This window comes from Ailuropoda melanoleuca, chromosome 1 (assembly GCF_002007445.2).
Source record: "Ailuropoda melanoleuca isolate Jingjing chromosome 1, ASM200744v2, whole genome shotgun sequence".
In the NCBI taxonomy this organism is placed as follows: domain Eukaryota; kingdom Metazoa; phylum Chordata; class Mammalia; order Carnivora; family Ursidae; genus Ailuropoda; species Ailuropoda melanoleuca.
Window position 1 is genome coordinate 13,760,562 of NC_048218.1, and position 27,960 is coordinate 13,788,521.

Genomic DNA, 27,960 nt, shown 5'->3' on the forward strand with positions numbered 1-27,960 from the left:
TTAAAAACTGCCTGTATTTGCAGAGTAGTACACAGAGTGTTTTATTAGTTCCAGGATCAACTTCTGAACTATTAAAACCACTCAAGTTTTGTTTTGCTTTTTCTTGCTTTCAGAGGGATACGTTTATTAGCATTTATGAGTTATTCACTAGTTTCTGTACAAAGTGCACGAATGACTAATGAAAAGTGTTCACCTAATTAGGAATGGGTGTGGGGCGATGTTAATTGGAATGACTTATTTCCGAGTAATTTTCATGTTCATTCCCAGTCATGGGGAGCTGGCCTGGAGAAGCAGGAACTTCTGGATATTAGAAAGTCTTTTTATTTATCTACTTTTTTTTAGTATAATCAACTATGAATAGGAAGAAGGAAATAGTGTGCATTCTAAAGGAGCTAAAGGCTGGCGTTTTAAGGAATCCCAAGTGCGGGGGATGGCACGTACTTCTTTAGTAAATTTAACAGGTGTCCATTCATAAAGCATAACTTATTTTACTTCAGTGAATCAGAGTGATGGTTTAAGTATTGCACAAGGGCACTTCATGTGATGCATGCCACACTTTGGATTCTGCATGGGAAAGATAATCATAAAACAAAGTAACTAAGTGCTCCGAAGCAGCGTGCTTTGGAATTCAGCAAGTTAATTTTCAGGTAGTTAAGGAGCTTTCTTTTCAATGACAATTATAAATGCCATTCCCCTTAGTTAAACCAAATAAAATGTCAGATTCTAAAGAAGACGAATGGGCACAAACCAGATAAGAAGAAACCCTTTTTCTACTTCTTTTTTGTTTGTTTTGTTTTTCATTAATCTAAGTATGGATTATCCAGATTCTTTTCTCTTTCATGGGCTGGAAGGTAAAATATACTTTAAATGCATAAAGATCAGTGATGCATGGATTTCTACTGTTGAACACTATTCAGTGCAAATATTCTTAGGAGAGGTAAATAAGGCTTTATTAGGCTTTTATATCTCAGTATAAATAAGCTTAATAGATTCTTTTCTGAGACAAGTTAAAGTTAAATTTGCTTTTATATTTGCAGAGAATTTGGATCTTGACTGCATAAGGAGACTGTAGTTACAGCTCCTATCTCTCGTAGCAGTTAGTAGGCATTTACTGAACTTCTCTGAGGCGCAATTTTTCAATGTGTGGGTTGACCACAGACATTAAAGACCCATGTAGCTCTAATACTTCAAGTTAGTTGCTTCAGAAAATATTAGACGTTAATTCCTGAAATATAATTTGAGATAGAAATTAGTAACAGTAACGAGGAATGTGCCCCTTCACCAAGAAATAAGGCAAAACAACAACAACAAAAAAAACTATGAGTTGGGTTAGGACATAAGCAGAGAATAGGGCCCTCTGCAGGATATGCTTCTCAGAAAATACATGCAGAAACTCAGTGCCAGCAAACCCTTCTACTTAAAGTCTCACTCAAAGGGCTGTGTTTGTTTCTAGAAGAGCATCCCCTAAGGACGCATTTTAGGCTTCCACTCCCTTTAAGGAAGTCCATTGACATGGTCAGCAAGGATGATATCCGCACTCCTTAATTCCAGTGGTGAGCTCAAGACAGGACAAAGTCAAGCGTATCACAGAAAAGGCAGTGCTTTGCCAAAGAAGCCACAATTTAATTAAGCTAAATTAATAGATATCAGTAATCACACGGATTAATTCAAATAGAGAAATAGTAAAAGTTTCCACCGATAGATTGTTGAGACTGTTGAGTACAGTTAGTATTTGGAGAAATCGATTGTTATATGTTTATGAAGAAAAGGACAAAATATGTTGAACAGTAACCGCTAATAGCCTCGCGGAAGAGAAGGAAAAGTTTATGCAAGTCCCTTTGGTGGGACAAGGACTCACAGCCCACGTGGATAAAAAGGGGGAGGGTATTTGGAAGTGTGATGATGTATCACTTCAAAGGTCAAATCACAGAGAATTCCTGGGCAGAGAAACTGAGTAGCTTCTTCCAAAGTGTATCAGAGTGATTGAAGCACAATTAACTATGTGAAGATGTGATAAATTAGAGTTAAGCAATAACCTAGAGAGGCATTCTTGCATAAAATGACAAGCGAGGAGGAGGGAGCATCCGGACGGTGACACACCCACTTCTAAGAGTATATATAACTTGGAGTCCAGACCACAGCATTGAAACTTCAGAGCCTCTCCTCACTGTCACTCGGCTGAATTCACATCTCCTGCCAACATGTCCTACAGCTGCTGCTCTAGAAACTTCTCCTCCTGCTCCTTTGGGGGATACCAGCGCTCCCCAAGCTCCTCCTGCGGCTTTTCCTGCCCCAGCAACCTGGTCTACCGCACTGACCCCTGCCCTCCCAGCACCTGCCGACCAGGCTCCGCCCCCTCCAGTGGCTGTCAGGAGACCTGCTGTGAGCCCACCAGCTGCCAGACATCCTGTGTGGTGGCCAGACCTTGCCAGACGTCCTGCGACCGCCCAAGGACCTCCACGCTCTGCAGTCCCTGCCAGACGACTTGCTCTGGGTCTGTGGGCATTGGGTCCAGCAGCTGCCGTTCCCTGGGCTATGGATCCAGTAGTGGCTACTCGCTGGGTTGTAGATCCCAGGGCTTCAGATCGCTGGGAGTCAGTGGTTTCCCTTCTCTGGGCTGTGGGTCCAGATTCTGGCACCCAACCTACTTGGCTTCTAGGAGCTGCCAGTCTTCTTGTTACAGGCCAACCTACAGATCAGTCTTCTGTAGACCAACTTGCTGAGCTTCCGACCCTTTGAGCAAAGTATTTCAGTCTCTACATAGAGCTGCCACCACAGGGTTTTTCAGTAATGTTAGCTAATGCCTCTCACCGCCAGCTCTTCACCCTTTGTCTGGAATCAAGTACCAGCTGATAGACTAATTCCTTCAGACAGTGAGGCTTACAAATGACTAAAATATTAAGTGTGTGCCTGTAATTTTGAACAATTGACTCTGAATTACCTAAATTCTTCTTACAAAATGTATGGAAATTCAGTTTTGTTTGACCTAATAAACTCTGACTCACACATCTGATATGTTCTCATTGTTTTTTATTGATTTTCAAAGTCTGATTTGTGATCTATCTCTGGGGCTCCAGACCCTCAGAATACTTCCCTTAGGAAATACATTTGGATTTCCCTAGGAAATGGCATCAGGACTAGTGTATGGTGAAATTCTCTGGGCAGTGTACTGACTAAGATAATAAGTGTGCGTGTCTTCTAAAGGTGGTAGGATTTTTATTACTAAAGAAATATAAATTTGCGAGTTATAAATTTACAAAATTATTGTGACTGGGGCACTTCGAAGCTATTCAGTTTCTCAACAAGTAGAAGATGAATAATCCCGTGTTTGTTTGTTTGTTTGTTTTAGTGACTTCTGCCTTGACTTGGAGGTAAGATTAGGTAACTTTCCATGTTCTGAATCTTATAATCCATGTAAGTATCCTTGGGACCTACTACTCCGTAGTGGTAGTGGAAAGCAGACATATTCTTGTAGGGTACTATGCAGATCCGAGACAGGACACCCTTTGTGTTTATTTTTAATACGAGCAAGTTTTTGTCTCAGAGACTGAATGTAGTGTTACAATTCAGTTAAAACTTTTTCATAACATATTTAGTGACAACTCATCATGAGTGGGAGAAATCACCAACGAAGATTTACCACGTACTCCAATCATGTGCCATGAGTGTTTGTTGATTTGTCTTTCCTGATATACTTTCCTCAAGCTTTTCCTAATTGAAGCTGAGAGAAGAGGGCTCATTTTCTCTTATACCCAAGACAATAATGTACTAAGCATGGATGTGTGGGGACCAGGTCTTTTGTGCACAGAAACATCCCAAGAGACAGAAATAGAGGAATAGAGAAGAGTGACATAGAAGTTCCTGGTGATACAGGGGCCTCTGGTTTCTATCATCCCTTAAGCCAGCTCACTAGCCCTTCAAGTACTTGATTATATGGGCCAAGAAACTCTTCTTTTTGCTTAAAGTAATTAAAATCAGGGGCGCCTGGGTGGCTCAGTCGTTAAGCGTCTGCCTTCGGCTCAGGGCGTGATCCCGGCTTTCTGGGATTGAGCCCCACGTCAGGCTTCGCCACTGGAAGCCTGCTACTTCCTCTCCCACTCCCCCTGCTTGTGTTCCTTCTCTCGCTGGGTGTCTTTATCTCTGTCAAATGAATAAATAAAATCTTTTTTAAAAAAAAGTAAATAAAGTAATCAAAATCATTAAAATAAGATTTGTGTCACTTACATTCAAAGAGTTATAATTAATAAAAATGTGTCATCGAGGTGCAGAGTTACTCATTGACTTTGGTGTAAAGAAACACTTAAAATTTTATTAGTAAGACAAAAAGATTCTTTGAGTCTGAACTATTACCATTAGCAGTGGGGGTGGACTACTATTTCCTTCTTAAAATAATGTGGAATGAGTAAAATGTAGACTAAAGAAAGCATTTGGGAAAGAAAACTCAAGAGGGTCACAGTAGTATGGCCAGTGAGAAAGTCCTGGGGACACAATCAGTAAACCTAATTCCACCTTCAATCAAGGAAGGCAGGGAGGAGTACAGATAATGTTTAAAACTGATAACAACCCCAAGGTGGAAGGAAGAGCTATCCAGTGACATAGAGGGTCTAGTTCTGGAATGACTTGAAGATTTTCCCCCACTCTAATGGAATCTTTGAGGTGAGAGGTCGAAAATTGAAACGGAGAAGCAAAGGAAGGGAGAGGAAATGCAAACATTGGCATAGTCTTAATATGTAAGCTTTTCTAAGTATAAAATGAAGATTCAGATTTCAGGGAGCAGACATAATGAATACCCTTTGCATCCTTCATTCTCTGCATTGTGATTTTCTCAGTATCTCATTGCTGCTAGTTTCCATTTTCCACTATTCTTCTCTTTCTGTGTCTGCCTCCCCCTCCATATCTCCATCTCAATCTCTCTCTCTCTCTCTCTCTGTCTCTCATATCTCCATCTCTCTCTCCCTCAACCTCTCCATATCTCTCCCTCTCCCCCTCATATCTCCATCTTTCTCATATCTCCATCTCTCTCTCTTCCTCTCTCCCTCCTTCCCTCCTTACCTGCCTCCCTCTGTGATTTTTCACTTCTTATGTGCACTCTGCTTTTTTCCACATCCACCTTCTGGTGTTCTAATGAGTCTGGGCACCAGGTAACGTTGGTCGATGTCTGTTAGATGATGGTGACATGGTGTAATGGAAGGCAGGGCTCTGTCATTGGCAAAGAAGAAGATAAGAGTGAAGAGAGGCACTTGCCTCTCAAGCTAAGTCTACTCATTCATTACTACCCCACTTCTAATGCCCTCACTACATTAGATGACATCAGCTCCTTGCTCTGAATTCAGCTCACTAAATATATTTTGAATTTTAACTTTCCATTACAGTTCTTTTGTGAAGAATGCTGGGAACTCAGAAAAGACAAAAGACTTTTGCCTGTAAAAAGCTAGTTCACATGTAATGGAAAAGACAAACTTCCTCCCATTATCTTGGTGTGAACAGTGGGTGTAGGGAGATGCCAAGGGAGCCTCAGGAAGAGGTAATGGCATAAGCAATGGCATAATCACCTGGAAGGATATTGTGTGGGGTTCAAGGAGGAAACCTGCAAGCTCTTTTTATTAAACTCTGAAATCTGGGCATCAAGAAGTTAAGAGATTACATAATAATTAAAAGTGAGCTGGTGCAACCCTACAGGTCCAGAAATAGAGACAGTAGCAACACTGATGCTTGAGAAAGCCTGAGTCTCGTGTCTGGAGTGATAACATGTCACTGATAAAAAAAAAAATAAAATAACCTTCGTATTTGATATGCGGGAATGGTTCTTTGGTCTCATGTTATTCTTGAGAAGAAAATTAATGTGCTTATATATGCGATGGGGACTCATTCAGTTGCAATTAACAATCTAATAAAATGCTAACAGACACAGGGTTGAGTTCAGGGAGGCAAACTATAACTTGAGAGGCACTGCACTCTGAATTAAGGAAATATGAGTTGTTTCTCAAGTTCAAAATACGTTATGCAGCTATTCAACAGGAAATCATACCTCTCACCATGCCTTAGCTACTGCTGCTCCGGGAGTTCCCCTTACTGTCCCCTTAGGGGTTTTCTGATTTCCTAGTGTTCTGCTGTGTCTGTTCTCATCCCATTGATTTGCTTTACCGCAGCTTCTCATTCTTAAGGGGACACTCACCATCACAGTTGTGCAAGGGACTGCCTTCTTGAATGATGCACCCCAGGCTTCCACTCACTCACCTGAGCCCCAGTCCTAGGGTGTGTTTACCTCTACTCTTTAATTACCATGTATGTTGACTTTCATATGCAGGCCAGCCAAGAACCATTGCTTTCTGCAGGCCCCACCACGTTGCTGAGATGGAGTCATGGGTCTGGGGACCTAGTAGTTGCCACTTCTCAGTTGCGGATCCTGTTTTTGCCACCCAACCTATCTATCTGCTTCTGTAAATTGTTTGTATATTTTGCTAACCAGTCTGTATGTACAAATTACTCATCAAACTGCTGCATGACCATGTTTTTCATGCACAGACTACCAAGCTTCCAGTGATGTTGAACCCTTTCTTCACAATTATGGTGGTCAAATAATGAATATTCCCTTATGGGACTGTGACCTTTTCCCAAATAAACTGTACCTGTTCTAAGATACCCCTTGTAATTGGACAAGCAACCATCTACCTAAAGAAAAATAGCCTTTGCCCATCACTCCTTCCCTTTGATTCCTCCATTAAAAATTATTAAATCTTAGCAATGTAACATTTCAAGGCTTATCCCTTGCAATGAAGCAGATCCTCATAAGCAGTAGAAAATAATGAAGAAAAATGAGATTGTAGAGATTTAACTTACTGGAACAAAAGTTGTGCACTTTATTATTTTTCATTAGTGTGTGTGGTCTGGTGTATCTTTTGGATGCTCTAAGTTTTAAAGAAATATTTATCTTTCTGTTACATAGACATATTAGAAATATTCTGTTATATACACATAATAGAAATATTTATCTTTCTGTTATATAGACACAAAGTTTCCAACTTAGAAGAATGTTGCTATATGTAGGATTACTATCCCTAGACTAGGCTTTTGAAATCTTGTATTTTTTGTTTCCTTTTATGGCACCATGGACAGGGAAATAGAGCAAATAAAAAATATGTTGGGACTTGGATTCTATTACTCGTTCCCCTGTTAACCAGACTTTGATCTTATATCCATCCCCTCACTTCTGTGGGTATTGTCTTCCATATACGTAAAATGTGTTCCTTGATAGTCTGATAGTCCTTGATAATCTGTGATCTCTAAGATTTATTTCAGCTTACAAACCTATTCACATTATATGATAATAATATCATGTGGGGGGTGGGCTCTTAATGCCCCTGCTACAGTTTAGATTCTTCTTTGTGGCCTGGAAAGGGAGGAACAGAAGGCTAATGGGATGCAATATAAAAAATAATAATATTAAGAGATAACTTTTCAAATAATAAAATCATGATTCTCGTGTAAATAAAAAATAAACACGAATGAAATATCTTATTGAACTTATTAATAAATGAGAGGACCATTAGAAAGTTACAAGTGGCAGGAAGGAGAATTCAAGAGACACAGTTACAAAGACTGTCAGAAATGCTGAAATGAATTTACGAAGATCAGTGCAAAGTGGTCACTCTATAGAGCAAAAATCAATGGCACTGGGCAGAAATCATTTTCATGTCTATGGACAAGAGTCATTTGCATTATTATCAATTTTTTATGACAAAACAGGTCAAAAGCAATAAAAAGTACAGATACTCTGAAAGGTGAGCGAGACAAGCCGCAAAGTAATTCATTTCTAGGTCCCCTAATTCAAAGTCTTGCAACACTTCTGACAACAGTATGTGAAATCAAAAATGTTAATTGTAAAACATATTCAAACATGTAATACATGTGCACAAGGGTTTTTCCTTTAACATAGAAAATAACAAAAGGAAATTATATACACTATTACGTAGAAAGATCTACTCTACCTTTCAACTTATGCTTTTCTATGGCACTGTGTCTGCTTGTGACTTGAGGAAAGGAATATCATTACACAGAGATGTGATTTTTTTTAAAGTAAAGACTTTATTCGTTTATTTGAGAGAGAGAGAGAGTGAGTACACAAATGGGGGGGAGGGGCAGAGGGAAAAGCAGACTTCCTGCTGAACAGGGAGCCCAAAAGGACATCAGACTCCATCCCAGGAGCCTGGGCAGGGCTCTATCCCAAGACCCTGGGATCATGAGTCCTGAGATCATGACCTGAGCTGAAGGTAGGTGCCTAGCCCACTGAGCCACCCCAGCACCCGAGGGGTGAGATATTTTGACTTGACCTTTCTTCCTACCTTGCCCCACACCTCACCACACCTCAATTGTCACACCGCTGTTTGATATCCTTGTTTAGAAAAAACAAGCTTCATTCTTTTAAATCCTCAGATTTAATTAAATAACATTATGTAAATAAAATAGCCACAACAGGGGGTCCATATTTCAGATTCATTACCTTTTTTAACTTTTCTAACATGAAAAAGTTAGCCATTGATGGACTAGTTCCCCATCTTGATTCCAACAGTGGTTACATGATTCTATACATGGGATCAAATTATATGCAACTATACAAACACACAGCACAAATGTGTGCGTGTTTAAATTGGTAAAACAACATGGTTATAGTCTGACAGTTTTGAGCTAATGTCAATTTCCTGGTTTTGATATTGTAGTACAGTTAGTTAAGACGTCAGTATCGAAGGAAACTGGGTGATGTTCAAGGGATTCTATGCAATTTTTGCAACTTGCTCTGAGTCTATAATTATTTGAAAAAAAAAAAAAACCCAGCTAAATTAAAGTTAAACATATGCTGACAATGTAAGTAGACTATCGATTGGTAAGATGTGATATAAGGTTTATAACGGGCATTTCTGGAAGATTCACAGGGTCACGCTAACATCTGTGAGTAAAAGTGACCGGATGCAGTCATCATTGATGCATCTTGGATTGGAAGATGCACTGGAAGCTCTTAATCTGCTAGGGGTAGATATGCAGGTTGTGAATGAAATCAAAGGATTAGAAATTGCCCATAGTTGTTCCTTTCTTCTATGTTCACCAGGTGTCTATTTCAGAATTTGGAATATTTCCCACCAATCTCCATTTTGCTTCTTGATGGAGTCAGTAAAATTCCTCTACTCCAAATAACTAAAGCCCCACTCTTGAAACACTGGTCTTAAGGGCACATAATGGATTAGATACAAATTTACATTTATGTGATGAATATTGGACTAATCAAATTATTCAGGTTTGCTTTGTTCCCCCTTCAGAGTTTTAAAATATGCTTAAGCATATTGTGAATTCCCAAAGGGAAGATTACAGCCGCCCTCTACCCCCTGTCCGTGGTGGAGTTGACAGCAACACCCCATGAGCTTTCTCAAGTTCTTTAGGCCAGACAATATTGTAATTTTTTAGTCAAAATCAATTTTAGTCAAAATCCATACTCCAGACAAAGAGGTATCGTCCTTATTTCAGTTTGCACATGGATAACATCTCAATTTGTTTTTTGATATACACTCTCTTTTTGGTACTTTACCAGGAAAATAATCCCAGTCATGTAATTGAAAGGGAAGCTGTTATCACACTCATAATCATAAAAAGAGTGAATAGTGGCTGATTCTGTGCTTTTAACAGCTCACTCTTCCTGCCAGGCAAATGACCACAGAGGTTAATGTCTCGATTGTAAAATTGATTCCAGAGGACTTCACTTTCTGTGTCCTATTGGATAGGGCAAGGTGAAGAGGTGTCATTGATTGCTCATCCTCTCTTGCTTATAAACCAAATTTGAAAAATGCTTTCGCTTCAGCAATTTTAGGGTGATTTCTTATGGTCTATTATTGCGCTAGGTAAGGCAGGAAAAACAAACAGTCAAACCACATTTAGCACATCCTCGGGAACTGCAAACTTCATTCTGGGAGAATGATGTGAAAATGTTCTCCTCATCGATTGTCAACACATGGAGGGGAAGGCTTTCGTACAGCAAGCCTGCATTTATTGAAGTCGTGCGATGGAATTCTATTCGGTGTTTCATTTCAAATTCTCGAGGGGAAAAGAATATGGTTGTGAATTTTAGAATGGCTTACTTTTTACTTTCCTACTCCATACCTATTGTAAGTGGTTTAGCACTTTGCCTGGGATTGTCTCCTATCACCTCGCTTTAGTTCTATCTTCTGAGGCGTTTTAAGTGCCAGAAGCCGAGTCATAAAACTCTACCTCAACTGCATCAGGCATTGGTGTTGGGCATTTGTAGCCTCATACTGTGGCTTAACAAATACAAAAGGTAAGGGTGGGTCACGACCTATCTGGAGACAGACAGAGCCAGCCTCACGTTTTTGGCTTTGCGAAGTTTTTATTAAAATAATTTTTAACACATGACTTAACATACCACTACACTCTTTTTTTGTATGAAAAATGGAAATAATAGTCCTTAATTCACAGGACTATTATGTGGAATATATATGAGAATTATGTAATGTACAGTAGGGGATTTTTAATTTATTGAAGGTACTGTGCTTCAGACATCTTTGTTCTGAGCACATTCCCGTTGCTATACGATGTGATTATCAGATATGTGGCAATTAACATTCACATATTCATTGTCTCTTAGCAAGTGGGAGGAGCATAGAATGGGCTTTGGTCTGCATTACTGAGATTCCAAAATGTATGCAAAGGACATCACTATTTCAAGCAGAAGCAAAACAATGGTTGTTTTTTCCAATATGGAGAAATACCAATTTTGTGTTCCAGAGTTTACCCGTGACTAATTTAATATATTGCCTTGCTTAAATCTTCACTCTTTGCTGTGTGGGGTCAGAGTAAAACAGGCAAAAATGTGCAAACCTTCCTTAAAAGAGCCCTTACCTGCCGAGATACTACTTTGGATAAACCCCTATAAATCACAGCAGCATCTGATGAAAAGTTAGAAAAACATGACTATCGAAACAGCCACCTGGCACCCATTAGCCCACCAGATCCTCTTCCTGGGGATAATAGCTTCAGTCATTACTCATTAATGATTCTGTGAGAAATACCAAACAAAAAATGACTAATAGTCTTGAAACTCAACGTGAATGAGCAACATACGTTATTGTCTTTGCCTGTTGAACTTTGACATTTTGCCAATATGGGTAGAGAATGAAGGCACATCACCTTCAAGCTGCTGAAACCAGGCCAATCTGATTCTGTCCCCAGAGCTCCTGCCTGTCAATAGGCATTCGATTCCTGAATGATGGGACCTGTTTGTAAGTCAGGACTTGATTATTACCAGAAACTCCTTCTTCCCCAAATGCGATTAGAATGAGAATAGCTCCTTTCTGGTGGTAGGTACAGAGTTGGCACAGAGGAGGCTGGGCTCTCCTATCCATTAATCAACTGACATCCCAACCAGTACCACCCCCACCCCCGGCAACGGGATTGCTTGACATCAGAATGCCACACCCGGGCTCCCCACTTTGGTTTTTCCACCTAGAGGATCTTCTGAGCTTTTGTGCTTCAGAATCGTTTCTTAGAATATTTGAGCATTTAGATAATCACACCTTTTTTTCACTTGTGCATCAGTCTGTCTGCTGTGAGAGCGAACCCAGTTAAACTGTCCAAGCATGTGACTCCTGAGGAAACACCAGGCATACTTGAATCCATGACTCTAACGCTTAGTGGCTATTTGTTTTGTGCATATTGTAGGACATCTCAAAAATTCAATTTCCTTTAATGTAAAAAAAAAGGATAATGATAGTATTTATATCACAGGTTTACGATGAGGAACGGATGACAAGATATCCAAAGCAACTAAAAGAGTTCCTTGGACATAGAAAACACTCTATAAATGTTAACTATTATTTAAACTATAAATGCATAGAACTTATGTCCCCGAAATCAATGCATCTGAGTCCCTTGACCTGACTGTCTGGTTGCATGAGCCATAAAAATCACATTCCTTTTTTTTAAAGATTTTTATTTATTTGAGAAAGAGAGAGCTAGAGAGAGGAAGAGAGAGAGAGAACACAGGCAGGGGGAGGGACAGAGGGAGAGGGAGAAGACTCCCTGCTGAGTAGGACCCTGGGATCATGACCTGAGCTGAAGGCAAACCCTTAAGTGACAGAGCTACCCAGGTGCCCCCATCACATCTTTTATATAGTCTAAAACCAAATATTTATTCTTTCTGTTCCTAAACATTTTAAATATCCACTAAAGTGCACAATAGTGTACTCCATTCTCTCCCGAACATCATAAATATGTAAATAAACAACTAACCCAATACCTTTAGAATATATCTTTATCTCTATCTATCTCTGTCTATCTCTATCTATCTATCTATCATCTATCTATCTATCTATCTATCTATCAACATCTATCATCTATCTATCTATCTATATATAAAATCCTGGTTTACAACGTAGCTCAGAGTTTCCTTATAATACTTTTTCTATTCATCTTAAAAAATATATATTTCTTTTACACTGTGATCCTTCTGGGCAGTCTTACCTCTTTGCCCTTGACTCCTGGTCTTCACTGGAGCTCTTCTGGTCTTTAAGTCACCACATTCTTCTATCGAGGTTAATCGGGGATCTTTAGCTATAATACCCACCCTCACATAACATAAAAATGTGGTATCTATAACATCACTTTGGAAATTTTTATTTGTTCAGCAATTTTCAGTGTGCTTGAGGAAAATAATTTGGTATTTGCTTTACTGCTTATAAACACAGCCCCTAAGGGGCCATTAAAAATTTACATGCTATAAATTTGATGGTAGATTACTTTTTTAAAGTATTTGGGCTGAAATTTCCATTTTCTTAGCTAATATAATTTAAGTCCACTTACATGAGACACTCCATATTCATCCAGCTGGTAAATAGAGCCAAGCAGAATTATTTTTCCATAAAACTCATTTGATTCTCATGGAGTATCATGATCATGGAATGATCTTTGTCTTTTATGAACCATTTCTGTCACACACATTAGTTGTTACTGAACATAAGTACATGCTTTATAATATGGCAAGCCACATTAGGAATGACTGAGAGAAGAATCACAACAAAATATAATACTGTAAGCTGGGAGGAAAGAAGAGGGCTATATCTCAGCAACCTGTAAATGACCCTCCAAGTCGCAAATTAAACCAGGAATGATGACCAAGTGCTTTGAGTCTACAACCATCATCTGAAATCCAAAGCAAAACTGTAAGCTGGCTTTTGCCTGCAAAATACAAGTAAGCGTATTTATAGTAGTGTTATTCTAATTGTTTGAAGTTAGACAATACACCTTGTTCTTATTCCTATTGTAGTGTAGAATGATATTGAAGGCGGCTGTCAAGAGTGTCTCACCAACAGAGTGAGCATACAAGCTGTCTAAGCCAGCAGAGAATATTCAGACACTCTTTGACATTGATAACAAATGCATTAGACATAATGATAATATATTTCAACTGCTGGGTTGGAAACTTCTCTCCCTTTTCTCTTACAGAATTCCTGGTCCACCCCATCTTATCTTGTGGCCCTTCTTACCCCAGCTACTGTGTCTGCCTCTCTGCTCTCCCAGTCTCCACTTAGATAGGTCTCTCTGTAGTGACTCACAAGAGAGTTACCAGAAGCCCACCAGCAGCCAGGAGCTATCCTTTCTCCAGAGACTGTGAATTCAATGGTCTCCAATGTTTAAACTTCAGATTTTGTGATTCCCAAAACCTGAATTACCATCCCAGCTTCTGCCGTGAAAGCCATTTCTCTACAACTTAATACAGACCAGTCTGTAGGATTGGCTTTTATAAATCAGCTTCTTGCTTCCTCACACTTCTACAAGGAAATGCTCGTGTATTTGTTTACTACAGACCCTCCCTTCCTGAATTGACTGACCACCAACTACTTATCTTCTCTGAGAGATACAAGTTATGTCATCATTATACAAAAGAACAGTCAGGGAAAAAAAAAAAAAGTCAAAGTTGGGAAACTACCTTATGTCAGATGATAAGAAATTATATAAAAGAAATTATAGGGTTCATATTCTTTTCTTCTACAACGTGACAGATATGTCTCTGTTTACTAAACGAAACTTTCATGGATTTTGAACTTATTCATGTTTTTCTTTGACTTTTTAAGACTTATTGGCTTACTGGGGTTGCATTTTTTGGGGTTGCATTTTTTTTTTTTATATTACGAATTACTATATGGATAGCTTTGGTTGCTGATTTTATAAAATCAGTAAGGATAGCTCATTTGTAAGGAAACTTCACTTGCAGCGAGCAGAGCATAATATATAAACTTGTGGGATCCCTATGTTGTATGTCTGAAAGTAATGTAACCTGGGTAAGGAAAGGGTTAAAGTCTAGGCAGGGAGAGAGAGGAGGCCCCTGACTCCCCTGACTAGGCTCACACAGAGGGGTGCTCCATCACCAGGCTCACAGAAATCCCAAATGTGGAGAAATGCTGAAACATTCAAAACCAGAGACAAAGGAACAAACCAGACCACCTGGCCCTCAATGTTAGGAGGTATTTTTTTCTTTTTCGTTTTTGGGGCAGCTACATTGTAATCACAGAAAATGGCCAGACCTCAAAGAAGGAGTAAGCCATTAAGGACATTATCAATGCTCCCTGCTCAAACCAAAATGGCACAAGAACTTCAAGGCCACAAGCTTCCTGGTCAGTTCTCAGTAAAAGACTGCCACGAAAGCCTTCAGTTGTGACCCATTCAGGACTCCTCTCATTCTAGAGAGCTTTGTTCTTTCTGTTCTCACCTTCACTTAATAAACTTTCACTTCACTTTACCCTTTTGTGTCCACGAGATTCATTCTTCGGCTCCATGAGACAAAAACCCAGTGACCCTGTAACACTAAAAAAACTCCAAAAAACTCTTGAGCAAAGACCTCGCAGCTGTGAGGGCATTAGTACTAGGTACTGACTGTTTCCCTTTTCTTTTTGACGTCCAAGAGGGTTAGAACTGAATTTGAGGCTCAAGCCCGGTACTCCAGAGGCCCCTGTGGTCTGCGAATTTGTGGTCTTTTGTCTCTTGGAGAGGCAGGGAAGGACAGTGGTTAAGGGCATGAGCTCCAGATTCAAATTAGATTTGAAGATTAGTTCCACTGCCCACTAGTCACAATGATGATTATAATAACACTTACCTCACAGGGCTCTTTTTAGGGATTAAATGAAATCATGTACACGGATTCCTTTGCACACAGGAAGAACTCAATAAAAATCAGCTGTCATTATTTTAAAAATTGGACAACATGGTTCAGTTTAAATAGTGTTTATTCAGTATCTGCAATGTACCAGGTACTGTTGAAATTGTGGCCATTTCCAAGTTAAAAAACAAGCAAAGTGTATGCAGTCTCCTGTGGAGAGATGCTTAAAATCCAGAGCGGGCATCTACCTAGCTTGATCTTTCTCCAACATTTGATACTTTTTTGACGACTTTCCTCTACTTGTAACATATCTTCAAACTGATTTTGTTTGTCCAGCTCCCGATTGTGTTTTTACATCACTGGCTATTCCCTCAAGGTCTTTTGTGGGCTCCTCTTTGCAAATACCTTAAATGTAAGATTTTCTTGGGGTGCCACCATAAGCCCCTTCTTATCTCATTCTATATATTCGTGGGTTTTCATCATTTTCTTGGGAGGCAGCCAAGCACTGTGGTTAAGAATATAGGTTATTAAATCATATTGCCATGGTCTGATCCCTGCAGCCCCCTCTTACTCCTAGGAGAACCTCTGATCCATTCTTCACATTGCAGCCAGAGTCATCTTGTAGGAGGCAAATTTGATCTAGTTGGATCCATACTTATAACTTATGAATGGTTTCTCACTGCTTCACATTCATACTCCCTTGTCTAAGCCAACGAGGACAGATGAGATTTGGAATCCAGAGTTTTTCAGATTTTATAAAGCTAAGAGAACGGATAAGCTGTATATTATATAATACCCCAGGTAGTATCTGGAACAACAGCCCATAATCAAACATACCGATTTATTTCTAAGGCACAACGTAAAATATCCACACTAAGAAGGAAAAGAAAAAATTAATATGCATAGTTTCCATTAGTTTGAGCCATGTGAATCCATCTAAAGAGAGTATGTCATCTTTTCTTTCATCTCCAAATTAATTCCAAAGAATTTTTATTTTCAGATATTTGGGGACCTTTGAAGAATGTCCAAACCCTCGTTGTGGCTTCCAGAGCCCCTTGTAATCTGGCTGCTGTCTCCAGCTCCATCCTCCATCTCCTCTCTTCTGACATTCTTTGCGGATGGTGAGCTTGTTGAAGCAAGAGCCCTTTCCTTGACTAACTCCTTTGCCTTCAATCCCTAAACTGAGCTGAAGAGATACGCGATCTTTTAAAGATAAAATTAGGGCATAAAGGTATAGGGTGTAAGATAATTGGGAGTCAGATCATAGGATGACTTGCATAAAATACTTGGAAAATTGAATTCAAGTTTGCAAAGGCCAACCTAGACTTTTAGAAAGAGCATTCAGAGAAATGCATAGGACAGTGGGTTGGGAGAGGCAAGACCAGAGGCTTGGGGGCATGCAGAGGACAACATGAAAGAGGAAAGGCAGAATAGCTGAGATGCAGCAAGAAAGGAAAGCAAAGTATTCTAATATGTTTTGGAGATTAAAAAAAAAAATAGGAAGGCATGCTGATCCGAGATCGGAGAGGGGAAGTGAGAAAGAGGAACATCATAGCTCTCTCCCGGGCATCCCATTTTCAGGGTTGCATAGATGGTGTACTATAACTAAGGTGGGTGCGAAAGAGTGGAAGCAGGTCTGGGCCAGAAGACTGTTTACTAAGGCGGTTCAGTTTCTGCTGGATTTGCTGTTTTGTGAAATACCCAGGGTGAACCAAGGAAAAGTTTGGAAGTTTAAAGACAAAATAGGATAGGAGATATTTGGGTAGTGCTAAAGCCATTGATTTCCTAATTTATCCATTAAGGAAGCGTTTATTGAAAAACTATATAACTTTGTTCTTAAGCTGAGGATTTTGTGTTGAACATGAAGAAGTAATTGCCTGTCCCCCCACCCCCTCAAGATTACAGTCAGAGACGTGCCATTCAGAGTGAGTCATAGATCAGGGTAAATCAATGGTGTTATTAAACCTGTGATTTAGTTAAGCTGACAATTTTAATCATGCGAGACTTCTTAATGTTCTTAATGAAGGAAGCGAGGCATTGATTTACCTGTTGGTATACACTATCTCATGGTAGATAGTAATGATCTCCATGGACTAGTCATTTTCAGTAGCGCTGCCCTAGTCGACAGTACAGTTTAAAAAATAAATATATTATTAAGATGATGGAATAAGTACAAGGATGGTAGATATCATAACAGGGAAGCCAAATTTATCCTGGGATACAGCGGCTATAAAGAGAGGAAAGGTTTAATTATCTTAATTATGCAGATGAAGGAAGAACATGCAGAGAAGAGAAAATAACATGTCCTTGTGGTAGGGGAAAGCTGGAGATAGCTTAATTGCGAGTAAGGGAAAGGGTCCAGGGTGCAAATGAAGTTAGAGACATGGCCAGGGCCATGACCATGCAGCCTAGCAAGTCATGTACAGGATTTGTATCTTATCACATGTGCACTAGAGAAAGTTTCATTAGGAGAGTGATGTGAGTGCTTTCTATTTTAAGATTTTCTTTTTTTTTTTTAAAGATTTTTATTTATTTATCCAACAGAGATCGAGACAGCCAGCGAGAGAGGGAACACAAGCAGGGGGAGTGGGAGAGGAAGAAGCAGGTTCCCAGCGGAAGAGCCTGATGAGGGGCTCGATCCCATAACGCTAGGATCACGCCCTGAGCCGAAGGCAGATGCTTAACCGCTGTGCCACCCAGGTGCCCCTATTTTAAGATTTTCTTTTAAGGATTTTATTTATTTGTGAAAGAGTGGGGGAAGGAGCAAAGGAAGAAGGACAAGCGACTCTACACTGAGCACTGACCCCGATGCAGGGTTCGATTCCAGGATCCTGGCATCATGACCTGAGCTGAAACCAAGAGTCAGATGCTTAACTGACTGAACTACCCAGGTGCCCCTTCATTTTAGCATGTATCAGACAGGGGTAGGGAGAAAAGAATGGAGGGGACAATTTCTGAAAATGAGAGGTCATGTTGACACTCTTCCACAGCCCACCAAGAAAGGAAACACCTTGAACTAGAGCAAGTGTTCCTTCCCAGAAGCTGCTTTCACTCCCATGCAACTTTTGGAGACATAGTTAATTGTCATGGTGTGTGTGTGTATGTGTGTGTGTGTACGTGTATGTGTGTGTGTCTGTGTGTCTGTGTGTTGGTGAGGGGGGAAGATGTGTGCTATTGGCATCTAGTGGATAGAGGCCAAGGGTACCACCAAATACTTTACAATGCACAGGATGGTCCCTACAACTAAGAGTTATGCATTCCAAAATGTCAGGCATGATGGGGTTGAGAAACCCTAGACTAGAAGGTAGGCAGTAAGAGGACTAGATAGATTTATGGAGAGTTTGGAAGACAAAATGGGCCTCATTTGGGATGAACTGCAAATATTAGGAGGATTCCAACTAGATGGGTGGTAATGCTGCTTACTCAGATAAGAGAAGAAATATTTTATTCTCCTTAGGAAAGAGCAAAAGTCCAATTTCATACACATAAAAGTTGGACACCCTTATGAAACCTCCAAATTGAAGTGTCTAGTAAGTAATTGGTTATCTGAGTCTAGAATTAAAAATAAAAAGAAGTGTGCATGGAAATACACATTTGAATGACACAGAATATGGACAGTATTTTAAGCCATGGAGAGGAGGTGCCTCCCCTATAGAGAGAATATGTCGAGAGATGAGTACCAAACCTCAGGAAACATTATGTACTGGAACCCAACCAAGGGTACAGAGAATTAAGTGGAAAATGAGAAGCAGATGTCATGGAACAACACAGATAAACATGTTTCAAGATCAAGGGCACAGTCACTTGTGTTGAATGTGACTAAACATTCACATAGGATTATCCTAAAAATGTCCACAGCGTTTAGCAGTGTAGAGCCACTGCTGAGCACGGCAGTGAAATTTCAGAAGAGTGTTAAACCAGGTAGAGATAATATGGTTATTGAAAAGTGAGTAAGAAGTAAGATAGTTGATAAACTTCTTAGAGAATTCTATGTTTAAAAATTAGAAGAGCTATATCATCATGAAAGAGATGACACTATTTGACATTTTTGGATTGAAGGAAGTTGACCGAGTCAAAAGGCTGAGAAAACAGAACCATTACAATGGATGAGAATGAAGCTGCTTGGGGGCGCCTGGGTGGCTCAGTCGTTGGGCATCTGCCTTTGGCTCAGGTCATGATCCCAGCGTTCTGGCATCCAGCCCCACATTGGGCTCTCTGCTCAGCGGGAAGCCTGCTTCTCCCTCTCCCACTCCCCCTGCTTGTGTTCCCTCCCTTGCTGCCTCTCTCTCTGTCAAATAAATAAATAAAATCTAAAAAAAAAAAAAAAAAGAGAATGAAGCTGCTTGAAAGAGAAAGAAATAATAACTGATCAAGACAAAGCCAGCTTCGTGTGGAGTGAGGGTGGGGGACAGATATCTAGGGTCACTTCAGGCACTGAAGTTGTTATGCTGAACTTGGGGATTGTATGTAATTACGAAATAGATACTTCTTTTCACTTAGCATTTTCTTAAAGATATATTAAAAAAAAATTAGTTCACATGCATATATTTATTTTGGATAAGTATAAAGATAGAACGTTAATGATTTGATATATTCTTTCAGTTCATAAACAATTTGAGGTACCCACCATGTGCCAGTCGCTGGGTCCAAAGACGACTAAGCCCTGTTGCTGAGTCACCCCCACATGTGACTCTTCTGCAAATTGAAATGATTGAAGTTGGGGAACCTAGGTGGTTCAGTCGGTTAATGTCTGCCTTTGACTCGGGTCATGATCCTGGGGTTCTGGGATCAAACCCCAAGTAGGGCTCCCGACTCAGTGGGGAGTCTGCTTCTCCCTCTCCCTCAACCCCTCCCCTTTCTCTCTCTATCTCAAATAAATAAAATCTTTTAAAAAAAGACTGAAGTCTTACTCATTCTGTATGAGCCATATCAAAAGACATCCATTGTTGCAATTCCTCTTCTCTGTGTGTGTGTGTGTGTATGAGTGTGTGTTTATGCACCAAATGGATAACTTATACAAAGATTCTTATGTCAGGAGAGTCAAAGCTTAGCTGAGATGAGCACCTGTCAGATAGGAGGAATTTGATTTGGGATTTGGGCTTTAAGAGATGAAAAGGACTTGGAGAAGTGAGCAAAACATTTGCTAAAAAAATTTGTAAGCAAAACAATGGGCAGGCTCTTCCACTGGTGCCAGATAAGCAAATGGTATAGGAGATTAGAAAAAACAATCACCCGGGAAACAAATAAAAAAGATCAAGTTACATAAATAGCTTTTGTTTCCAATTTCTAAAAGATGCTTTAAGGCAGAAGTTGGGTATTATTATAAGTGAAAAAAAAGACATCTCTAATTCCGGGATTTTCTTTATACCATTGATTTTTTTATAGTGATAAGCATGATTTTAACCACTTAGTGTGAAGGTAAGTTTTATGCTTCTTTGTCTTTCTAGAATGATGAGCAAAAGAGAAGCTCAGCAGGGAGTGAAATGAATCACTCTCTGAGGTGTCTCATTTCTCACTCCCAACTGAGTTGGCAAAGGTTAGCACACTATTAAAATTCAAGTTTTTGCAAATGTATTTCATTGGTAGTCAACTCACTCCAAAGGTGTTTCAGTTTTTAGCAATTATTCTCAGTGATAGTCTGTTTGCCAAAGAATTCTCTGCCTCACCTGGAAAAAGAATCCAATAACTCCATACGGTATAAAACATGAGTTGCTTACTGATGACAAGCTAAACGAGAGGACAAATAGAAGGTAGTCTGAAACAACCATCTTCATGGTAACTGCGAACTAAAAATATTAACTAAAAGCATTAAGTTGTTCTTTCAGTGGCTGCATTTGGGAATTTCATAAAAGAGGTGGGACTTCGTAAGTAGGCACCTCAGATAAAATGCAAACGTTATTACATTGAAATGTTATTTTTCTACCTGGGCATTCGTCGTTCATGTGATTCTGGGAGTGGGAGGGAGAAGCTTCTTGAGTTGTTGGCATACCTGTGTGGTTGCTGCTGGCTTTGAGGAAAGGCACACGTGGATATTACATTAGTGATCATTCTTACCTCATACGGTTGTTGCAAGGATTAAATGATACCACAATTTTCAATGTTGCACACATAGTAAATACTCAATAAAACATACAAATATTTGGGAGGGAGGTGGCTAATGACTGTTAGGAGTAGATTACTGGTAACGATGTAAATGTTCATGCTCGAAAATCCCCATAGTCAAGCTCGTGCATCATGACAAATGTCTTTTGAAAGCAAACCGCATTTTTATTTCCAGAAAGAAAAAAAAAAGGTGAGAAAAGGAGTGTCTTCTATAAACCCAAATAATTAAACAGCAGTTAAGGACACATGAATGTGTTCAGTTATAATTATGGCCTAGGCGAATTAGTTATTTTCATGACAAGACATGTGCAAGAATGGGGAGGACCGGAATCACACCTAGTGCAGTGAGCATATATATATAAACATGCCTGGGAGGAAGAGGGGCTATTAGAACATCTCCTCCCTGGCACTCAGCTGAATTCACATCTCCTGCCAACATGTCCTACATCTGCTGTTCTGGAAACTTCTCCTCCCGCTCCCTTAGGGGCTACCTGTGCTACCCAGGCTCCTCCTGTGGCTCTTCCTGCCCCAGCAACCTGGTCTACCGCACTGACCTCCGCTCTCCCAGCACCTGTCAGCTAGGCTCCTCCCTCTCCAGTGGCTGTCAGGTGACCCTCTGTGAGCCCACCAGCTGCCAGACATCCTGGGTGGTGTCGAGCCCCTGCCAGACATCCTGCTACCACCAGAGGACCTCCACGCTCTGTGATCCTTGCCTGTCTACCTGTCCTGGGTCTCTAGGCTGTGGATCCAGCAGAAGTTACTGCCTGGGCTATGGACCTAGAAGTTCCTACTCCCTGGGCTGTGGATCCCGTGGCTTCAGAACCCTGGGTTATGGAGTCTGTGGCCTCCCTTTCCTGGGCTGTGGATCCAGATTCTGCCGTCCAACCTACTAGGCTTCTAGGAGCTGTGAAACTTCTTGTTGCCCAACAATCTGCAGATCTTGCGTCTCCCACAAATCAACTTGTTAAGGATTCTAGATCTGGACTTCACAGTTCCTCAAAGTCAATCTCGGCTGTTATCTGGCTACAGTCTATATTCTACTACCTAGAAAAGTATAACTAAATAGAAATCCTAGGGGCACCTGGGTGGCTCAGTCATTAAGCACCTGCCTTTGACTCAGGTCATGATCCCAGGGTCCTGGGATCAAGCCCTCCGTTGGGCTCCCTGCTCGGCTAGAGGCCTGCTTCTCCCTCTCCCACTCCCCCTGCTTGTGTTCCCTCTCATCACTGTGTCTCTCTCTCTATCAAATAAATAAAATCTTTTTAAAAAATCCTATTCAGTTGAAATTGTTTATCTCATAGAATACTCATCTTGTTTTCCTTCTTTTTTTTTTTTTCTATTTTCCCTCTTACTTCTCTAGTTAAAAATGAACCAAGAGGTCTTCTTTTTTTCTTCAAATAAACTCATATAATTTGATATCGGATCACAGGTCAATGTTAATTTAAAGAAAAAACTATCCATTGGGAATTTCAAACCCACTTACTGTTCTTTGTTTAAAAAGAAAGGAGGGCACGTATTGCATGGTGCACTGGGTGTTATAAGCAACTAATGAATCATCGAACTTTACATCGAAAACCAGGGATGTACTGTATGGTGACTAACATAATATAATAATAATAAAAAAAAAAGAATTAGGCTTCCTGGTAGGCAGAATTTTCTGATCACACAGAGTTAGTTCCCTGGAAGTTTTGGCAAGTGGAATCACAGCTCAGGGCAGGAGGTTAGTCTAAATGCTTCTGTGTATAATCATTTCAGCCTTACTAGGCACCTTACTTTGGTTAAACTACTGAGTCTAATCCAAGAAGAAAAGTTCCAGGGACAGCAGTGATGCTTCAAATTGTACTATCCTGGTTTCTTTAGATGAGGAAATGTCAAAATACTTTTCATGAGCCCCTTTTGTAAAGTTATGCAAGTGGTAATGGAATTTTGACCTCTCGATACTAATAACAGTAACTGGTATGATGAAACAAACTTCCTAAATATGGATGAAATTAAGCATTTATGTATTTGATTATAATAAAATTAATTCAATTTCTAACTCATTTCTCATCTTGGTGCTTGTCTCCTTCCTCAATCTGTTTTCAAAGACGTCACCAGGGAACTCCGGGAAACATGGCACTATCATGAATAGATAATATTACCTGAGAAAGAGGACTTTACCTCTTGATATCTTGGGGTTAGATCTGGATATGATAACTAGATAGTCTACTAAACTCTCTTGTGTTGCAGAACACAGTCATCCGCATTTGAAAATACATAAGTGGGAAGAAAAATCTATAAGTGGGTATGGGTACTCATTGTTCATTTCCCTCACAAGATGTTTCTCTCCCCTCTCCCCAAAGAACTGGGTTTTGTTTGTGTACCCCCCCCTTATCTACACAGTCAGTCCTATAAAATAACGTGACCATGTTCCTGGTTTTTGGAGCAACAATCTCTTCCTCTGGACTTTGTCATATCATGTGTGGAATGCTATATCCATCTTGCACGTGGCCTAAAATTAAACCATCACATGAAAGATAGCAAAGCCAAGAGAAATGTGAGAAGCAGAGCCCAGACTGTGTCATTTCTGGACTTTAGTAAATATGAGCCAATAAACTTTTCTATTACTTAAACCATTTTGAAAAATAATTTCAGTTACTTATAGCTAATGCTTTCCTAAATGAGACACTCATTGGAAAGCTGGAACAACCCCCTTGCCCAATAAGGCCCCGTGTAATGTTAAAGACCATTTGCAGTCCACCTTTGCCCTGCCCTCCTGCCTCTCCTCACGACTCCCCACATGCCTTCACTCCACCAACATGTGCACTCCACCAATGCTATCTACTCCCATTTCCTTGAACACGTTGTACAGAACTGAGGTCTTATACAGTCTTATACCTTTAGGAGTATCATGTCTTTCTAACACTTCAAAACCCACAGAAACATTATCTCTTCTCTCACGCCTTTTTGGAAGACTTCACAATCAATAGAGTTGATTGTTTCCTACACAACATTAGCATTAAATATTCTTATATTTTTGTTAATTACAAATTCACTATTTTATGTTTTATTTAAAGTATTATTTTGTTTAATCAGTACTATTTTGTTTGTTTGCTTTCCCTTGTTATAATCTCGATGAACACAATGGAATCTTACCTAACGGTATCTGGAAAGTAGTAAATAATCAATAAATATTAATTTAATAGACGAAAGAATGAAATGGAACTAGGATGATAGTCTCTAGGATGTATTATGTCAATAGAAACAAACATTCTTTCATTTTTGCTAGTTGAACTCAATTTGGATAAGCTAGTTGTCAGTAACGTCATTAATCTTCTGGTCACCATTATGATAAAAAATGACTTAGCTCCATCATAATGACATATTATCACAATTGCAGTAGCCATAGGATAAATGAGAGCACTCAAAAGCAAATTCCCATTTCTGGATCACACAAAGGCAGAAAAATAACTTCACCAAAAGCTAACCTCAGGGACAGGCCAGAGTAAATGCATCTGGGGAAAGGAACAAAAGCAAGTGTAAGAGGGTTGGGAAATATAGGAGTTAATGCTCAAATGGCCAAGATACTATGGTCCATTCTCTCTTTCCAATTACTCTTTGTTAAGGGCTACATAGAGAGTTTGTAGTTTTCTTTCTTTCTTTCTTTCTTTCTTTCTTTCTTTCTTTCTTTCTTTCTTTCCTTCTGGATATTTAAGTTCATTGAATTGTAAATGACCAAGAATTATCCCAAGAAGCAAAATTATTTAGAGATAGTTTCATAGAAAAAAAATGATGTCACATGTGAATCTGTTCATTACAGTGTTCTAAGAGAAGTTATTTATCATTAGAAGTAGATAAAGCTGGCAAGAGACTATCTCCATATTCCACATAGGATCATTATCATGGTTATAGTGTCATAATTCTGAGTATTCCAGAGACTAAGATATTTTTTTCCTGTATGCATTACAGTGTCTGAGAGTGGTTTTTTGGTACTTGACTTATTTTACAAATGTTATATTTAAAGGAAGTTGGTCATTCCCCTCAGCACACTCTTTTGAGGTGGGCCAATGAAAAATATACTTTTTTTTTATTTCTCGGAGTTACTCTGGAATACAATAGGACTATTCATTTTAAGTGATGGATTTCTACCTCCATGCATGGCAACTAATAGCTTACTGACTTCAGTCTTTGTTCTGTCCTGTTAAAATTTTTATAAGTAATCTTAATAAAAATTAGATGGCTGAAATGAAAGTGCAGATTTCATTCAGCGGGTAGATTTGACAAGATGCCATTTCATGTCCTTTTCAACTCTGAGATATTAAGATTCTGATAGAAAATCATAGAATGTGACAGCCAGAAAGGACCTTTGAGATCTCATCTAAATTCATTATCTTAGAAGATATCCAGAGAGGCAGGGTGACTTGTCCAAATTCATGCAGTGAATTAATGGAACCAGGGCTAGAAGCCAGATCTCTTCACTCTTGGTCTAGTATTCTTCCATTGCTATGCAATCTGTCTATTATGAGTGACTTCCTTGTTGGAGAAGAGGAATGGATTTAAATTAACTTAAGTCATTTGGTTGGGGAGAAAAACCAAGACAAGGATAGAGGAAGTAAATTATGGGAGAACTGAGCTGAATTATGTTACTCTAAGTTTTTATTTATTTATGTTTTACTTTACTATAGCTGAACAAGTGTTTAGAAGTCCAACATAGCCACATAATCAAATATAAAAGTAGTATAAACTGTTCAACCTTATAATCATCAAGTGCCAAGCCCTTGAGAGATAGAAACAGGTTGACTAGACCTTTAATGGGAATGATGAATACAATCCAACCCTTAGAAAAATGGAATGTGCAACAGTTATGGACGCAAACAAAATAATTTCAAACACACAAAAAAGATACTATGTTGATTTCACCTGATAGTTTTATATCAATCCAAGATTGAGATCACCATCAGAACAACATCTGGTCTGCACAAAGATCCTTAACCTGATCAGAAATAATTGCTACTTTTATTCATTTACCATTCCATATGTGGCAATCGGGTGTCATATACATCATCTCATTTTTATCTGTAAAACCATTTTATGAGGTTGATACTCTTACAATTTTCATTTTAAAAATGAAGGAGCCAAAGCATAGACATTTAAGGGAAACGTTCAAGGTTTGTGACTGTAGATCTTGGCTTAAAATCATAACTGGAGAACCCTTCCTTGTATTTGATTTCTTATCCACAGCAATTTTTAATAGTCCACCCTCTGGTGGTAAAGAAGTGCTACTGCAGCTGCAATCATTTTTCTATTTCAAGACCGGGACAGACCAGACCAGGAAATTGTTCAACCATTCAGTGGTGAAGTATCCAGTTACCATGAGCAATCATGTGACCATTTCTACCTGTTTCACAAGAAAACTAGGAAATAGACTACATAATTATCATTGTTCAAGTGCCTACAAAGTGAACACTTAGTTTTTAGTGGGTTTCATTGAACAGTCTGAAGGTGACCAGTTGTCCTGGCGTATGTCATTCCACAGTAATAAACCTAGTAACTCCCTCTATAAATCCAACACCAGCCAAAATCTGTATTTACTCATTGAGCTAAAATTGCGTGCTGAAACACCTATTCATTCAGCCCTCAGTTAAATAGCATGTGCAAATTAATGCTTCATCCCAAAGAGAAAAGAATCCATGGGGTGGCCTTATTCACAAATGACAGACCTAGTGTCACTATTTGACATTTAGAGATTGGGAACTGCACAGGTATTCACTAATTTGCTACACATTGTGAGGTTAATAAGAAGGCAGTCTGTTGGAGACAATTGTTTGAATGCTGGCCTGGAGGATGTCCTGCCTCTGCCCCCACTCCAAGTCTGGTTTTGCAACAAGACTCTATGGTACTGACAGTGAAAAGTGGTGCCCTTTTTTCATGGGGAAAGCTTTTTAAAACATGCCTACATACAATCAAACATTATTTTGAAATAATTGACTCTGCTTGTGCCATGCTAATAAGTGGCTTCCTTAATGATTTTGCTCTTATTTCACAAAGGGGTAGCTGAAATGTAGGCATGGGTCTTATTATTATTTTTTCCTCTTTAAACTCTGTACCTTGGCCAATTCTTGAAAATCTTGGGTATGTCAAGGTTTCAGAATTCTATCCCTTCAGACATTAACTATAATTTGAATACACTTAGCAACTTCCCTTTATTTAGCAGCTTCTATTCATTAATTTTTCAAAATACATTAATGGAACTCTTATTATGTGTCAGCCAGGCCCTGTGCTCAGTGCTGGAGATACAATAGCGAGGAAGATATACATACTTTTTGCCTTTACGGAACTCACAGTGCTATGGCAAAGGCACAGTGAAGAAACAAATAAAATCATTATAAACTGAGATAAGTTCCATGAAGGAAGAAAAACAGACTCTGAGAATGGAATCTTTTTTCAAATAGGGTGACGAAGGAAAGCCACTATTCTAGGTAGCTCTTACATGGAGACACAAAAGATGAGGAGAGGAGCTGCACGAGGAGTGGGAGAGGGCAGTGAAGAGGTGAGAGAGACAGGCATCTGCATGTAATGAGGCAAAGAGAGGCTTGACGTGCTCAAGAGCCCAGTAGAGGCCTGTGCAAATGGAGGATATGGGGCAGAGGGAAAGGACAAGATGTAGACTTAGTAAAATACACAACACCCAGGTTTTGCAAGTGCCAGGTAGGCCGAGCTAAGGA

General features: G+C 39.5%; 2 protein-coding genes across 2 annotated transcripts; both read left to right on the forward strand.

Moving 5' to 3' along the window:
• Positions 1-2,161: 2,161 nt before the first annotated feature.
• LOC100475174 (keratin-associated protein 13-2) lies at positions 2,162-3,013 on the forward strand. The gene has a single exon (XM_002926761.4). It carries the CDS (start codon positions 2,202-2,204, stop codon positions 2,721-2,723), a length of 522 nt encoding a protein of 173 aa, XP_002926807.2. The 5' UTR covers positions 2,162-2,201; the 3' UTR covers positions 2,724-3,013.
• An 18,658-nt stretch (positions 3,014-21,671) lies between these two features.
• Positions 21,672-22,149, forward strand: LOC100477672 (keratin-associated protein 13-1). The gene has a single exon (XM_011234236.2). It carries the CDS (start codon positions 21,694-21,696, stop codon positions 22,147-22,149), a length of 456 nt encoding a protein of 151 aa, XP_011232538.1. The 5' UTR covers positions 21,672-21,693.
• The last annotated feature ends 5,811 nt before the right edge of the window (positions 22,150-27,960 follow it).